Source organism: Phaseolus vulgaris, chromosome 6 (assembly GCF_051622355.1).
Source record: "Phaseolus vulgaris cultivar YP4 chromosome 6, ASM5162235v1, whole genome shotgun sequence".
Lineage (NCBI taxonomy): Eukaryota > Viridiplantae > Streptophyta > Magnoliopsida > Fabales > Fabaceae > Phaseolus > Phaseolus vulgaris.
In genome coordinates this window covers 33,760,958-33,777,968 of record NC_143503.1, presented here as the reverse complement: position 1 = coordinate 33,777,968, position 17,011 = coordinate 33,760,958, and the positions used below count along the sequence as shown (strand labels likewise).

General features: G+C 28.7%; 2 protein-coding genes across 3 annotated transcripts; both read right to left on the bottom strand.

Moving 5' to 3' along the window:
- Positions 1 to 1,105: 1,105 nt before the first annotated feature.
- On the bottom strand, positions 1,106 to 3,386 carry EIF4E (eukaryotic translation initiation factor 4E). Its single transcript, XM_068640583.1, has 5 exons — positions 2,880 to 3,386; positions 2,584 to 2,749; positions 2,101 to 2,226; positions 1,473 to 1,538; positions 1,106 to 1,382 (listed from the first exon to the last, which is right to left on the bottom strand). The coding sequence occupies exons 1-5, from the start codon at positions 3,161 to 3,163 to the stop codon at positions 1,332 to 1,334; spliced, it is 693 nt and encodes a 230-aa protein (XP_068496684.1). The 5' UTR covers positions 3,164 to 3,386; the 3' UTR covers positions 1,106 to 1,331.
- A 1,889-nt stretch (positions 3,387 to 5,275) lies between these two features.
- On the bottom strand, positions 5,276 to 9,752 carry SHM3 (serine hydroxymethyltransferase 3). Of its 2 annotated transcripts, none has more exons than XM_068640581.2 (12): positions 9,544 to 9,752; positions 9,151 to 9,399; positions 8,526 to 8,721; positions 8,208 to 8,382; positions 7,995 to 8,112; positions 7,804 to 7,916; positions 7,583 to 7,705; positions 7,378 to 7,482; positions 7,148 to 7,234; positions 6,123 to 6,230; positions 5,881 to 5,953; positions 5,276 to 5,772 (listed from the first exon to the last, which is right to left on the bottom strand). In XM_068640581.2, exons 2-12 carry the CDS (start codon positions 9,356 to 9,358, stop codon positions 5,498 to 5,500), a joined length of 1,581 nt encoding a protein of 526 aa, XP_068496682.1. In that variant the 5' UTR covers positions 9,359 to 9,399; positions 9,544 to 9,752; the 3' UTR covers positions 5,276 to 5,497. The 2 variants fall into 2 exon arrangements, with proteins under 2 accessions (XP_068496682.1, XP_068496683.1); XM_068640582.2 differs by having other exon boundaries at positions 9,487 to 9,647.
- Between the last annotated feature and the right edge of the window lie 7,259 nt (positions 9,753 to 17,011).

Here is a 17,011-nt window from a genome sequence, read left to right as displayed (position 1 = left end):
ATTATTTCTTAAAGATAATTATTATATAAAAAATTTACCTGTGTAATCAGGATGAGTATGGATACCTTTTTTAACTAGTTATTTTCTAAAAACTATTTATATTAATTATTGGATTTATATAGGATAAATTCGGGGAATTTTCATTATTTATTTTGAAAGAATGATAAGTTAATTTGTGAAAGCTATTTTATATTAAGTTATTTGAAAGAAAAATTACCTGGTGTAATAACTTTGACAACATTTGAAAAAAATTATATTTATTTAGACGAAGAAATTTATGAAAAGAAGTTAATGGTATAGTTTACTAAAAAATATCTGGATTGCTCTTAAAATTCTATGTGCCTCATAAATATTTGATTGAAGCATTCAAAGCTTCACATTAAAACGCGTATATAGAAAATGAGTTGAAAACGTTCATACGAAAGCCATGTGTGTACATAAAATAAGATATTGCATAGAATTTAGTTGGCCTTATGAATTTAAATGTAATACCTTTTATATGGTATATTTGCTTGTATATGTTTAATTAGTGATGTTATAGATATCATCAATAAGAAACATTGTGACCAAAGAATTTTTATGTATGTGAATTCCGATACCTATTCCGACTAATCTAAAACTGATCCAGATTAATTTTTCGAAATAGATTTTTTTCCCGGTATATATAATGTATATTTCAGATTTCGGTATACAAATTTACATTAATGGTCTTTTTTTAGTTTATTTAGTATTATAATCTTATAGCACTACTTTGTTAGTGAAAAAAAAGAAACATGTAACGTCTACTGCTTCGCACATAGTATAACTTCTCAAACATATTAGATAGGTGTACCAAAAAAATATTAGCACCTAATATTAGATACCTGCAGGCCTCTAAGTTCCCTACTAGCCTGGTTATTTTTGAACTATCAACATGTTATATTTTCAAGATTTGATTCGTTAAGTTTTCTATTTCCAGTCGTTTGAAGAAGAACCTTGATAACTTGGATTTAAAAGTGGAGATTGGAGAGAAATATCAATTCAAGGATGTAAGCTTTTTCCCATTTTCGAACTATTGGTAAAAGCAATTATACCTAATCACTATATTAACTATTGGTAAAAGCAATTATACCTAATCACTATATTATTGATGACGAAACATCTTCAGTAGGAAATATTCTCCGAGCACAACAAATATGAGAGTACTACAAAGATAAAAGAGACCAAAAGGGCTTAGAATTCAGCTCAGCTACAGGTAGGTGGGAGGAAAGACAGCATCTAAAAGCAACTCTTCATGAAAGAAATGTACCGCATCCTTTCATTAGCCACCACTTAAAAAACCGCTATACACTTCATATGGCGTATTTATTTTTAGCACTTCTCTCATGCTTCTTTGCATCCTCCTGGAGATCATGGAGCAACACAAATTAAAAAAATAACGAAACAGATTAACCTAACTTGAGATTAGATAAACACAGATAGTTTCCACTCACATGGAATATAAAGCCTATTGGCTCATTGTAATCAAGAAACTCCTTCCACTGCTTTCCAATGCTCATCTGCATGAAGAAAATGTAGATACTCCTCAAGAAGCACAAGAATTTAAGAGAAGATTTAAGGGACATCTCGAAAGCATGCGAAAGTGGCTCGTGAACTTTCTAAAAATCATTTTTGACAAGCTTTGCGTAGAAACTTGCCTGTATAAGTTTTTAACAGCTTATCTCAGCAAGTTTCACAGTCAAACTCATTAACAAGCTCTCATTTGATATGAACTTGTTGGAAGGTACTTAATTAAATTTATCACCCAAACACGTCTTTGAGCAAGTAAAGCAAGACCCTCCTCACTCATAATGAGAACAAATATAGCATATGATCGAGTTTTATGTCGTTGCTCTTATTTAGTGCAATCACAGAAATTGATCTGGCGTGTTCAAAAGTAAATTAGATGGTGTGTTCAAGAGTAAATTAGATGAGGTATGCCAAATACACATTCCTCAATAATTCCGATAAAACATGAGGGTTTAATTTAGGTTAGCTACATCTCCCTCCAACTTGCAGAACCATAGACAATAAAGGGAAAGGACAAACAAAGCAAAACCAAATAGGTAAATAAAATGTCACCTGAGCAGCTTCATTTGAAGCATTCTTAGTCCAGATAGAAATTTTATCCTGCCTATTTCTGACATTCACAACAGCTCCACAAATCTCATCTCCGTAATCAAACTGTTCTCCAATCATTGCCAACAACTAGAGGCAACAATAACAGAGAAAACAACAACACCATTAGTTTGATCACAAATAAGTAACTTATTTTACATACACTCAATGTAAATTTTTTCACTCAAACATCCTTTAAGATTCGTTCATTTCCTGCATCATCCAAATCACAAATAGAATCTAAAATCCAAGCACTGTCACTACAAACTTTCTCCACTATCAAACAACCAGAAAATAATTTCAATTACGACTTTTAGAGCAACTGCTACAAAAAATAACTAGCAATACGTGACAACAGTAGCACATGCTATCAAATTCATAAGTTAAACTCCACACAGAAAATGAGCATTTTGGTATCACAAACAGGGGTTAATATAAAAACAATACCGTATACAACCAACTGGTATCAGATTTCCCCCTTTGGAACGTCATAGTCCATTTTCCACCATTGGCGCAGATAGGGTCCTCCCATTTGGGCTCAATCTTATGCTTGAAGCAGTGAAAGTCCGCCCCCACACCCAACTTGCTCGGGTGGTGAATGTTATTGTAAATGCTGAACCATTTTCATGTAAAAAAAACAAGGGTTAGCGTTTGCAAGAATCAAGAAAGAAGCAATTAGGTTAGGACCCGGAAGGAGGGAAATTGGAGGAACGGAAGGGAAGAAAAAAAGATCAAAGCTTAACCTCCAAAACTCTTCGACGGTGGAGAAAGTGTATATGGGTCGGATGGAACTGCCCCATGCGGCTTGTTTGGACTTGGCGGAAGGGTTGTCGAACCAGAAGGTCCAGGAATTCTCCAGAGGGTGGGGGTTGCGGAGGAAGGCGGACGGTGGCTTCGAGGCAGCGGAGGCGGCGTCGTCGGCATCTTCGAGGATCTCCCCATCTTCGAGATCGTCGTCGTCGTTGTCGACCCTGCTAGGGTTTTGCTCATCGGTGATAGTTGATTTTTGGGAATCTTCCACAACCATTTTTATGTCTCACACTTTTTCCTTTCTTTACTTCTCAACTCTTTGTGCTATGAGATGCAAATAGATGCGTGCATTTAGTTGGGAATCACTGATTATAGGTCGTTTTTAATGACAAATAAAAAGATAGAGGGGGAGACACCGGCGGGCTGGGCTCTGGCTTGGGCCGAGCCATTCACAATGCTTGGGTTTCAAGCCCCACTTGTAATGAGACTGCTTCTTCCTGCACCTCCGTATGTTATTGTACCACCTCCATATAAAACATGAAAAATACTTTTTTTTATCCTTTTTGTGTCACTTCCATATATAAAATTTATATATATATATATATATATATATATATATTTCAGATTATATAATCCGGAAGCTAATATCAGATGTGGAAATATATAGCTTATGAACTATGTAATCCAGAATATATTTTTAAAAAATGGTAATCCACATTATATAATTCGAAAGTATGGATTTGAGAGTAACTTTCGGATTATGTAATCCGGACACGTATATGAAAAAAGACTTCTAGATTACATAATCTGGAAGTTAATCTCATATTAGAAAAAACTTCTGAATTATATAATCCAGAAACTAATCATGCATCAGAGAAAAAAAAAGGCTTCTGAATTATGTAATTTATAAGCTAATTATAAATTTTTTGAAAAAAACTTTCGAATTATATAATTTGAAATATTAAAAAAAGAACATACGGAGGTAGAGGAAGAAACAGTCTTGTAATGAATGTCGGGCAAATTCTTCTTGCATCCTATTTCCTCCAGCACCTCCATGGGATGACAAAAAGACGATTTTATGCTTAATAAAAAACCCTATTCAGTACTCCCTTCATTTTTTCCTTTCTCACGCAGCACCCCTTCATCTTCTTCCTTTCGGCCTCTTACTTCGCTTTTTTTAAAACACTTCTTATGAGGAAATAAGAAGGAAGAAAGAAGCATAAGCAAGAAGAAGTTGAACGATGAATACCACAAAAATCCTAAACCCTAAATCATAAAATACATTTTACAAAAAACTTCTGGAACAAAAACTGTTTAATATACAAGAATCGTATAACATCAGAATAGAGACCGTCAAGGCAGGAATTGTCTAATACTAAAATAGAATTTGTCTAATATTAATATACATTATTCATCTAACACTAGAATACATAGACTCTTTAACGCTAAAACACAAAAGATCCTCTAAGGCTAGAATATTGATGGTCTAATACTAAAAGACAAAAGACAAAGAGTGAATTATATGGTATCGACATCCTGAGTTACATGAGTACGTAGGAAAGAGGTGAGGGTATAACTGATATACTAACTCACTCCTCTTAACCTCTGATATGAGAAAACTTAACAAGCTTAATTATTTGCCAGCTATTTTACATGAACTATATTTTTTTTTTCACTTTACGTCTTTAACACAATTACATATTTAAGACTTGAACCCAAGACTGCTAGTTAAACAGTTATATTCTCATTCCAGTTTACTAGCGGGAACAGTTATATATTAAATATCCATACTTATTTCATGCATACATTGTTTTACACGAATAGAGATACCCAAAGTTTTCTACAATTTTCTCACATCTTATGACCAGGACACAATTTCGTCACGTCCCAGAAGAACAGATTCCATTTGGTCTTACGGACATCTTAATATATTTTATGATGCTTTTATCTTCCATACACCCTGTAAGGGAGAAGCTGAAACTTCAATTACCTTTACCTTTTCTTTCTTAGATTTGGTTGGAATTCCCTTTTCCCCCTTTCTGAAGGGAGATTAGAAAGAAGGTTTCAACAAATTAGTTCTTTAAAAATTGTACTTATCACAATGTTATTCCTCTGATATTTTTAATGCCTAAATTAAGTTTCCAGATTATGAAACTGGTTGAAATCGTCTTTTTATGCAACTACTTCAAATCTTCCTAAAGGAAAAATGCTATTTTAATTTTCATATTCAAAAAATTGTTTAGAAATCTTTTAAGGGCCTAAACTCTAGAGGTGGTATTATTATAATACAAATACAAAGCTTTTTGAACCATAAGAAATTGGCTTACTCGCTTCCAATTTTCCATCCATCCAAAATACTACTTACTGCAAGCACGAAATGCTGCGAAGGTTTGTGTTTAAAAATCCATGACCTGCGGAATATTTGAAGGTGCAAGGATTGGTATGCCTCCAATTATAAATGAGGTAATCATAAAGTTGCTGCTGCAGCAGCAAACAGATTTTGCCATAAAATGTAACATACAAATTATTAGCATCATACATCGAAGCATGATTATTATACAAAATTTTTGAAGAGCGTCTCAGTTTTTAAGTGCTCATTAAGCAAGTACACTTAGACTCCCGGTATTGGATACTGAGTAGTAAGAGCTTCAACTTTCCTGCGCAATTCTGAAACCTTCTCTCCCAAAGGAAATTCTGAAGATGATACAAACTTCAAAAAATCCTGGAGCTTCGTTCCTGAGACCAAACTTTTGGCTTCATGACTTATTTGCACACCCTCATGAATTAAGTCTGCAATTAGTGCGAATTCTTTCTCACTAAGTCCCCTTGTTGTCATTGCAGGTGCCCCAATGCGAATGCCTCCCGGAACAAGGGCACTCTTATCACCTTTTATGGTAAGCACGTGTCAGAAATAACGGGACATAAATATCACGGTGAACAAGCATAAATGGCAAACTAATGCACGCAAGAAACAACGCAGCAATAAGATCTCACCAGGCACTGAATTTTTGTTGAGGGTTATGGAAGCCATGTCAAGAATTTTCTCCACCCGAGCACCATCAAGACCCTAACGGATATGAAACATAGTTAACGTACAAAAATGACCATATATCAACATGGATATCATGTCTTTTTGCATTGAAACATGTCAATCTATAATCGATGCGCGAGGGGAAGAAAATGGGGAACGAAGTATACTTTTTGTGACACATAAAAGAAAGGAACAAGAAGCTTACAGAAGGCCTTAGATCAACAAGAACCAAGTGATTGTCACTACCACCAGAAACCAATTTATATCCGTGCTCATTTAACCGCTGAGCAAGAGCCCTACAGTTGGCAACCACCTGCAGTATAGTATTTTTATGAGCGTCAGTAAGTGTCTTGTGTCAAACTCTATATATGGCTATGCACGGTTCACTTTTTTCTTTTTAAATCAAACCAAATCGAACCAAACCACTCAATGAACTGGTTTTGTCCAAATGGATCTTTGCCCAGGTCAAGTTCAGTGATAAATTAAAGTGACTTCAATGCTCTTTGATTCAAGAAGGTCTTCTGATAAAATGTAAACCAAGCATGCAAACTGTACACATATTAAGAAGCAATGCCTATTAACTCCAATTGGCTTCTAAAAGAATCTAAACTCTAATTTATTGCATTCATATATATATATATATATATAGTCTTTATCCAGACTTTTTTTGAAGTAGATTTTGGACCTTTTTGAGTGCCTACTGGGAATCTGCATTGTCACGTAAAATGGAAGGTCAGAAATGCTGACTAAGGCCTAAACTCGACTCTATCTTAATAACTGTGCTTTGGAAGCTAAACTTCTATTCGACACAAATGGGGTGGGCATCATAATTTTATTTTTCTCCTAAATTTTGAAGTTATTGATTCTATGATTATGAAGTGATAGGACGGGGCTACCTTCAAAACATACAAAAGAAATGGTAAAGCAAAATAGCACTAGCATTCTGCACTTCTTAATCCCACGCCTACATCCTCTAGTTTTGAACCGAAAGAGTTAGAACTACCAGTGAATCGTGCCTAATGTTGCATCTATCTTCATTCTGCATTTATTCCACAGGACCATGAGGATAATTCTAGGAATCAGATTGAGTGTGGAATAGCAATCTATTTTATTTCTTCTCAATACAGAGAAGCAACCTTGGTGGATTCAAAATTAAGCAGCAAAAGGCTGTTTAAAATGATAATGTACACACACACCTATGTCCAATGATGACATGGGCTATAGGTATACCTGATTCTGGTAATTTTTAAACTCTGGAGTCTGGGCATACTTCAAGCAAACTGCTAGTCCTCCAATTGTGTGGTTATGAGGACCCCCCTGGATAAATATATCACTATCAAAATCACAGAAGTAGGAAGGTAAAGAGGACACGTGCATCTTAACTCCATGGGAGCACAGGATCCATGCACCTCAAGTAGAATAGTTAAGATAAAACTAATAAGAGAATATTCTTAATTTACCTGTAGACCAGGAAAAACAGAATTGTTGATGGCGGGCTCCAGATCAACCCCATGCACAGGATCTTTCTTGAAGAATATCATACCACCTCTTGGACCTCTTAAAGACTGGAAGAAAATATCCAACAGACTAAGTCACAGTAATGCAAATTCTTCTCTTTTTCATTTTGAATGCAAAAGTGTGGCATAAAAATATCTCAAGGCAAACCTTGTGGGTTGTGGTGGTCACAATATCACAATAGTCAAAGGGATTAGCAAGTACAGATGCAGCAACAAGCCCACTTATATGAGCCATATCCATCATAAGAAAAGCACCTACTTCATCTGCAATCTTTCCATGCATAAAAGATGTAATTAGCTTCTTGCCAAGAAGAAAACCATATAATGAGCAATAATAATTCCAGATTAATGCATATATACAAAACATACTTTTCTCATGCGAGGGTAGTCAATGTCCCGAGGATAAGCACTAGCCCCAGCAATAATGAGTTTTGGCCGGAAGAGTTTAGCAGTTTTCTCCAGCATATCATAATCAATAAGACCTATTGTGATTCCAACATGGGTTAAAAAATGAGTCATCTCACAAATTTCAAATAATTTTAATGAGAAAACAAAAGCACCTGTTGATTCATCAAGTCGATAAGGCATAGATTCAAAATAAATTGATGTAGCAGATACACGTTTTTTAGGCGTCATGAATCCATGAGACAAATGTCCACCATGAGGCAAGTCCAAACCCTGGTAACAAACCATTGTACATTAGAACAATTACAATAATGGGCTGGAAATTGGAATAGTCAAACAAAATCAAGGGTAGGTCAAATAGTTTTTACCATAATCCGATCGTGTGGTTTAAGAACTGCAGTGTATACTGCAAAATTAGCTGGGGAACCAGATAATGGTTGAACATTGACACCCCATTTATTTCCATCCACATGAAATGCAGCCAGTGCCCTTTGTTGGCATAGGGTTTCAAGCTCATCAATGTACTCATTCCCACCATAGTACCTTCCATGTAAAATGAGATTGAATGAAATTTTAATTATTGAAAATGAATAAATCAAACACAGTTTCTCCTTTTCCATGAACAAAGTCTGGATACCAAAACAAACATATAAAAAAATGTTTTCTTATATCAAAGAGATCCTTACCTTTTACCCGGCAATCCTTCTGAATACTTGTTTGTGAGGCATGAACCAACTGCTTCCATCACAGCTCTAGATGTAAAATTCTCAGAAGCAATAAGCTCAAGACTTTTAAATTGTCGGTCCTTCTCCTTGTCAATAATTACACGAACCTCAGGATCGGCTTCAGTCAAACCATAGTCCAGGAAGCTACTTCCATCACCTAATATTCGCAATTGCATGTGATTCCATGGACAAAAGCAATCATTTAGTCATAAACTCAATTACCAATATACTGGAACCAAGTCAAGATACTAAACATCAAAACAGAGAAAATTAGATACAAACAAAAATTCTAAACTCCAAAGTTATTCTATTATTGTGAGAGAGATCTGCTCAACCCGTAAGTCTCAAATACACTATACAACATGTTGAAATTTTCATACATACATCACTTGATTATCACAACAAACTGAGGGCCATTTTTAATACCCTGCCAAATATCAAGGAAGAACAAAAATAGCGAAGAAGTTCAAACACAAATAAAAAGAAAAGGAACCTATAGGGCATAGCAACACCCTTAATCATTTCAAATGAAAAAGAAAAAAATATCAGTCATTCGGACAAGACAACTTTTCAAAAAGATGGTTACCTCCAATTTCAGGAACAGAGAAAGACAGAGATGACGGCTTTCCAGTGACTAAACTTCCTTCGACAGGAGAGGCTTTGCACGGCTTCATGTTGCAGAACTTCACTTCAGGTACAAACCCGTTGTTACTGCCATACCCCTTAGCAGGGAAATTCATCCCCTTAGTCCAAACGGATTGTTGCAGAGAACCCATCATTGCACACGCTTGCATCTTTGGCTTCAGAACTTACAAAGGAGAATCACACCCCTTCCCTACATAGTGCAGTAAAATAGAAAAAGGTACAGATTAATACACAACATGCTACAAACGTTACTGTAAAATAAGGATTGAGACAATACTTCAAAACATGCATGCATATAAATTGAACAGTGTAGTTTTGAATAGAGAATTGGTACCAAAGGAAGATGACACCAAAATCAATTATATGTTGAGGGGGAGAGTGAGAGGGGCAACTATTGCACAGTGGCCCCTTGGCTCAGACTTGTTAGGGTTTCAATTCAAGAATTTCGAAGTTGAGAGAGCTTAAAAGACACAACAAATAAAATAAACAAAACACACGAAAACGACATCATATATATTAAGACACGGGAAAGAAGGTGGATTTATCATATTTATGGTTTAGGTATATTTTATTCTATTAAATTTAAAATAAATTTTGTTTTGAATTTTATTCAAAAATAATCTTTGTAATTCGAAGTGTTTATTTTAATGAATATACTTAAAATATTAATAGAAAAATTCTCTCGCAATACTAATAATTGTTGGAAGGTGTTTATATGCCCAAATTTTATCATTTATCATTTTTATTCTCAAATAACTAAATATACGTTGATTTTCTTCAAACTATTCATTTATGACGTTTACCAATTGGTTTTTCATAGTAACCATAAGATAATTGGTTGGTGAGATTAAAATAATTTGTTTCCAAATTAAAAACTATAAAAACAGTTTTAAATTTAAGAAAAAACAAATTTAATTTAAATTTAAATACTAAAATATATTTAAGAATTTGCCTATCAGGTTTAATTACTTGTTTAATCTCTATAATTATGTCAAATTTATTTTTTTAATTTATATACTTACCAAACACGGCTCAATTCCCTATCTAGCACCATTTACATCTTTATTTCCTTATCTAGCACCCTTTTGTTTTTATTTCCCTATCTAGCAGCCTTTTGTTTTTATTTCCCTATCTAGCACTCTTTTATTTTTTATTTCCCTATCTAGCACCATTTTAAAAATAAATAAATAAATAATAAATTATTATTTTTTTAATAATTTTAATTTTGAATGCATTAAAAAATAAATATTTTTAATGTTTAAAATAATTAGAAATATAATTAATGAATAAATAAATGAGTTTTTACAAAATAAAAATAAAAAAGTAATAAATTAAAAATATTTAGTTTAAATTTTTTTTTTTTTACAAATGTTACACTTATTTTATTGTTGTTGTTTTTATTTTCTAGACTTATTTATTTTTGCATTTTTTTCTTCTCATTTTTAAGCATTAAGTGTAACATTTGTATTAGTTTTTTTTAGAATTTTGCATTTAGGTAAACACTTCAATATTATTTATGTGTCCACTATTAATTAATACTAATTGACTTTGGTTTTTTTATAAATATGTCCTGTATTTTTTAGTTGAAATTAACATGATTACATCATCAATAATAATCAAAATAAATAGTAATTTATGTTTATAGATTCAACTTTTATGTTGTTGTAAAGTTTAATTTTTTATTTTCTTCATTTAAAAAAAATAAATTTTAAACTAAACATTTTTAATTTATTACTTTTTTTATTTTTATTTTGTAAAAACTCATTTATTTATTCATTAATTATATTTCTAATTATTTTAAACATTAAAAATATTTATTTTTTAATGCATTCAGTGTAGCATTAAGTGTAGCATTTGCATTAGTTTTTTTTTTAGACTTTTGCATTTAGGGTAGACACTTCAATATTATTTGTGTGTCCACTATTAATTAATACTAATTGACTTTGATTTTTTTTATAATTATGTCCGGTATCTTTTACTTGAAATTAACATGATTACATTATCAATAATAATAAAAATAAATATTAATTTATGTTTATAGATTCAACTTTTATGTTGTTGTAGAGTTTAATTTTTTATTTTCTTCATTCTTAAAAAAAGTTTAAACTAAACATTTTTAATTTATTACTTTTTTATTTTTATTTTGTAAAAACTCATTTATTTATTCATTAATTATATTTCTAATTATTTTAAACATTAAAAATATTTATTTTTTAATGCATTCAAAATTAAAATTATTAAAAAAATAATAATTTATTATTTATTTATTTATTTTTAAAATGGTGCTAGATAGGGAAATAAAAAATAAAAGAGTGCTAGATAGGGAAATAAAAACAAAAGAGTGCTAGATAGGAAAATAAAAACAAAAGGGTGCTAGATAGGGAAATAAAAACAAAAGGGTGCTAGATAGGAAAATAAAGATGTAAATGGTGCTAGATAGGGAATTGAGCCTACCAAACACTCGTTTTATTCTTGCACATATATTTAAAAAAAAGGTAGGGTTTGTTTGTTTCCGCATGAATATTGTTCATGCGGATAGAAAAGGAAAGAAGGATTGTGTTTGTATCCATTCAAATGTAAGGAAAGAAAGGCAAGGATTTGTGGGAGAAGGATAAATTCAGCCCCCTCTATGTAGCAAAGAAAAGCAAAGAAAAATAAAGCAATTCACACAAAAAGTCAAAATTACCCTCATTCTTTTATACACATAAAATAACACTATTTTATATATTACAATAAAAAATATTATATATATTTATATTATAATAAAGATAAAATAATTAATTATAAATTTTATAACATAATAAATTAAATAAATTAATTGATTCTGAAAATCGATTATTTTTTAAAAGTTTGTAACATACTATGTTATAAATTTGATAATATTATACTTAATTATTATAATAATATAATATAATATAATAATAAAATAAATATATTTGTATAATAACAATATCAGTATATTTATATAATAATAATAATATCAATATATTTATATAAAATATTAAAAGAAAATAAATTAGTAATATAAATATAAAAGCTATGAAAGAATAAAAATAAAATTATGTCATTTATATTAAAATTTATTTGAGGTTGAAATAAAAGTTTTTACTTAATTCAAATTTATACAAAAATATTTCAAATTTAAATTTTTTTAAAATAAGGGTAAATTTGTAAACTTACCTTTTATACATTTAAAAAAAATAAAAATTTTCTTACAACCATCACATCACTCACAAACTTCAATAAACTTTCTTCACAAATCCACTCTAATATACCTTAATCCAAACAACCTCACTTTCTTCACACTTTCCTCTTAAATCACTACAAATTCACTCCCTCAAATCCACTCCCCAATCCAAACACACCAGTAAAGTTAGCTTACTATAACTTGATTGATGGAGATCATCCATTTTTTTAGTAATTGTGTTGTTTCTTTTATATTTTTTTCTTTTAATTTGCATTGTTCGCATATTAGAATGCAAAAATAATTATTATAATAAATTATGATCAAGTTATTCCTCAATTTATATTAAATGATTATCAAGTTGCTTCTCCATTTATTTCAAGTGATGATTCAATTATTTCCCATTTTAAGTGGTGATCAAATTATTTCTCAATTCATATTACATTAATTTTTTCTTATTTTTTTTCAGCATATTACATGACGTTTAAATTATTTATTCCTTTACCTTACACACATTAATTATTTTATTTATTGAATATAATATGTAAGTAATGCTAATTGTACTATTAAATATTTTAATTATGAAGTACAAATTTTAATTCCATAAATGTTAATTGAACCTATAACTTTGTTATAAATATATAATAAATATTTAGGTAACAACCTTAATTTTATTCTATATTTTTCGTTTCTTTTTATAAATAAAATCTTTAATGATTTATTGAAAGTTATATTTAAATATTTTAAATACATACCCACTTATATTAACCATCGACGGATGATAAACAAAATCAATAGAATTAAAGTTATTGTACTAAATTTATAATTTTTTTTATTATAATAAAAATGAAATATGTCAATAATACTTGTTATATTAAATTATTGTTTATCTTAATGTTTTTTTATTTAAGATGTTACTTCCTGGTTTAATATGCATACAATATAATCAAAATTTATAAAATTTAAATATACGTTTTATATTTAATTTATATAATATATTAACAAGTAAAATCATTTATTACCACGTTGCAAGATTTTTTTTTATTAACTTATTTTTTTATGATGTATTTTTTCTTTGTAGGTGTCTTTAAGCTTTCATTTTACTTTTTTTTTCTACTTTTATCTCTTTAAACCTTCTAATTTTTTACTCTAATTTTTTTATACGAATGAAAACTAAAAGAGCGCAAAACAATAAAACATATTTAAATCTCTACCTTAATAAAATTTACATATTTTTACATATTTAAACTATATTTTAGTATGTAATAAACTTGTTAGGAATTGAATGCTGGTGAATATAATTATAACTGTAAAAAATAAATATAAGCAAGAGATAATGTAATGAAAGTATATTATTAGTATAAATCAATAAAAAAATTATTGAAGGATGATACATTAATTAAAATAAATTACGATGTCACATACAAATAGTATTGGAGATTAAAGATAATTTATAAATATATTTACTTTAACTCGTCGTAATGTTCTAAAATAACGTACATCAAATTTTAAAACAAACAGTATTTCAGTGAGATCATTAATCTTAACAATATTATGTACTAGAGCAGACTAACTAAATTAAATTCTTAATTTATTATATAATAAATCACTATAGTTAGCAAAATTGTTTTATGCGGTTAACCTTTCATTCATGCCAAAGTACCATTTAAATTAGCAGGAATAATATTTTCATCTGAATACGATATATAATTTCATAATAAATATTAATTGAGATTCTATCTTAACTGTTAATTAAATAGGTGAACCTTTTTTTTATATAAATTTTTCTTCATCACAAAAGTCTTTATACGAATAATTGTTTGTTTAAATATATATATATATACTGATAATCTGTATGCTTTATTTGAGTATAATATTATAAAATTAGTAACAAAAGTACATTTTGTTTACAAAAAAAAAAAAACTTCAAATAAACACACTCTAAATCATTGGTTAAAATTAGATAGAAATAAAAAATTTATTAAGTTTAACTTCTTATTTATCTTAGTTTTATGATTTTAATAAACTTCATTCTTGTTCTTGCTCTGTGTAGCCAATGGAGGCGATGAAGGGATTCGTGTTGTTGATAATGACAATTAATAGTAAAATTATTTTATATATGGTTTACGAAATAAAATAATCTTAAAGATATTTGTATATTAGTTTATTACAAATCAATAGAAAAGAAGTGGTTTAATTTATTAATAGTTTATCAGCAAAAACAGTAGGGAATTCGATAAGTACTAGTGTGGAGATAATCTTTCCACGTCATGATGTTAAGTTTGTTTTGTTTGTAGTGCAGCTGTGGATAAGTTGCTGTGTAGGATTAAGCTCACAAATAACATTTTAAATATTAATTAACACATAGCTTAGTTGTTGAATCTTATACATAGCCATTTACGGACGTAAGAACGTTCTACAACTCCTCCTCACAAAATTAAAACATTTAAGTGTACTAATTTTTTATAATTTTTTAAACTTTGTTATTAAGGGAGACTAACAAAAAATAAAAGTGAAAAATTAAATTATTTGAATTAAAAGAAATCACTTTTATTTTACTTTCTATTTTTTTTTCTATCCAAACACTTCAACTTTTTACTCTTTTTACCTTTTTATACTCTATCGTCTTCCCTCATCAATCCAAAGAAGTGTGTAATATTTTTTATGAAAGGAAATCAAAAGTTAAATATTATTAAAGTTAATATTTTATTAAATAAAGTAAAAACAAGTAAAAAATATATTTAACATTACATAATATAAATTTAATAAAGATAATTAATGCGTAATAGAAAGTAAATTATATAATATAATTATAAATTAATACATAGACGTAACCAAAGATTTGGATCTTGTCTTTTTGTAAGTAAATAAAAAATACAATTTATTGTAGTGGCTAAGTTGACACATTGTAAGTTCGATAGAAGGAGTAGCACATAACTAAAGATAAATTAATTTATATATAATTAATTAATTAATTGGAAAAATTATTTTTTAATATTTGTTTTATTCTTTTCATTATTTATTTTTATTATATTTAGTTTCTTCTCAAAAACAATTTTGATTTATTTTCCAATGTTAAGACTTTACCTATGTAGATTGTAAAATATTTTTAAAACATGAATTGAATCATAGCAGTTCAAGTGTAAGAATTTGTAACTCTTATATTTGAAAAAATATTATTTATTAATATGGATGTTATAAGGATGTTGTTGCTCAAGTATTCACATATGTATGATATATGTTTATTGAGAATGAAATTGTAAATCACAAACCATGATTTATGAATATATTATTATTCTATAAATTATTGTGATGAAATTTACAATGAGTTACGTATGCAAAGGTAGCGTGCACTGTAGAGAGATGAAACTTTCTAACATTGAGTTGGGTGATTACTCACCAATACTCTAACAATGTATGTTATAAATTATCTTATCATAAGATATATATTGCTAAATAAAATTTATATATGAGAAAGTTAATTGTTATGAAAATAAACTGAATAATAGACTTTCATAGTAACTATTTTTTTTTTATGAAATGTGTAATGTTTGTTAAAGTTAATGTGTATTATTCATTGATCTCTAGATTTTTTGTTTTCAGTTGTATATATTTGAAATATGGATATAATTATATCCTAAATGGTTAGCTGAATCAATAACACGTAATTTATTTATTTTAATAGTTGAACTATATATTTTGGGAGGTTGCCATCTAACTTTTATATACTATATGGTATACAATGCCATACATAAAAAAATACATTTACAAGTAATTCATTTTTGTTAAATATTGACATGTTTAAAATTCTCAATTGCAAGGTAGCATGATTAAAATTCTGAGTTTAATTAATAAAATTTAAATTATATTGAATTAACATAAGCTTATTAAAAAAAATATAAGCATCTATAACGATAAAGTCATATATAAAGAGATAAAATATATTAGAAGATATAGTAATTTCAAAATTAATGAAATAACATAAAAGGAAAGGGAAAATAATTTTAAAATTTATGAAAGTAAACAAAATAAGAATATAATTTAGTTAGTAATGAGCTTTTACTTAATAAAACTTCTTATGAAATCACTCGAAGAAGTTACAATTCAAACTTATAATTCATCTTTTCTATTTATATGATTTTGCACTAGATAAAACTCTTTGTATATAAGAAAGGATAAAAAAATAAACATAAAGTTACAAATATAATATTATATTTTTAAGTACATGAAAAATATAAATTAAGTTTAGAAAAATAATATTCTAATTGAGTATTTTATTAAAAAAACAAGTTCAATTAAGTTTTTTATTTTTATTTTAGTTATTTTTTTTCATTCTGTTTTTTGTTTTAGTGTTTGTCAATTCAGTAATAACAACAATTAAAAAAATATTATGCTAATATATAATATCATCGAAGATTAAAATAATATATACATAAGGATTAAAATAAAAATATATATCTTATTAATGGTGAATGAGGTAAAAAAGATTATAATTTGTTTTATTTTAAAAGGTGGATATGCAATTCTTTAAAAAAGTTATAAATTGCAATGATCACCAATAATTAGTTAATTTATGAATATGGACGACTTGTTTCTTTTTTTTTTCATCAGAAAGTAA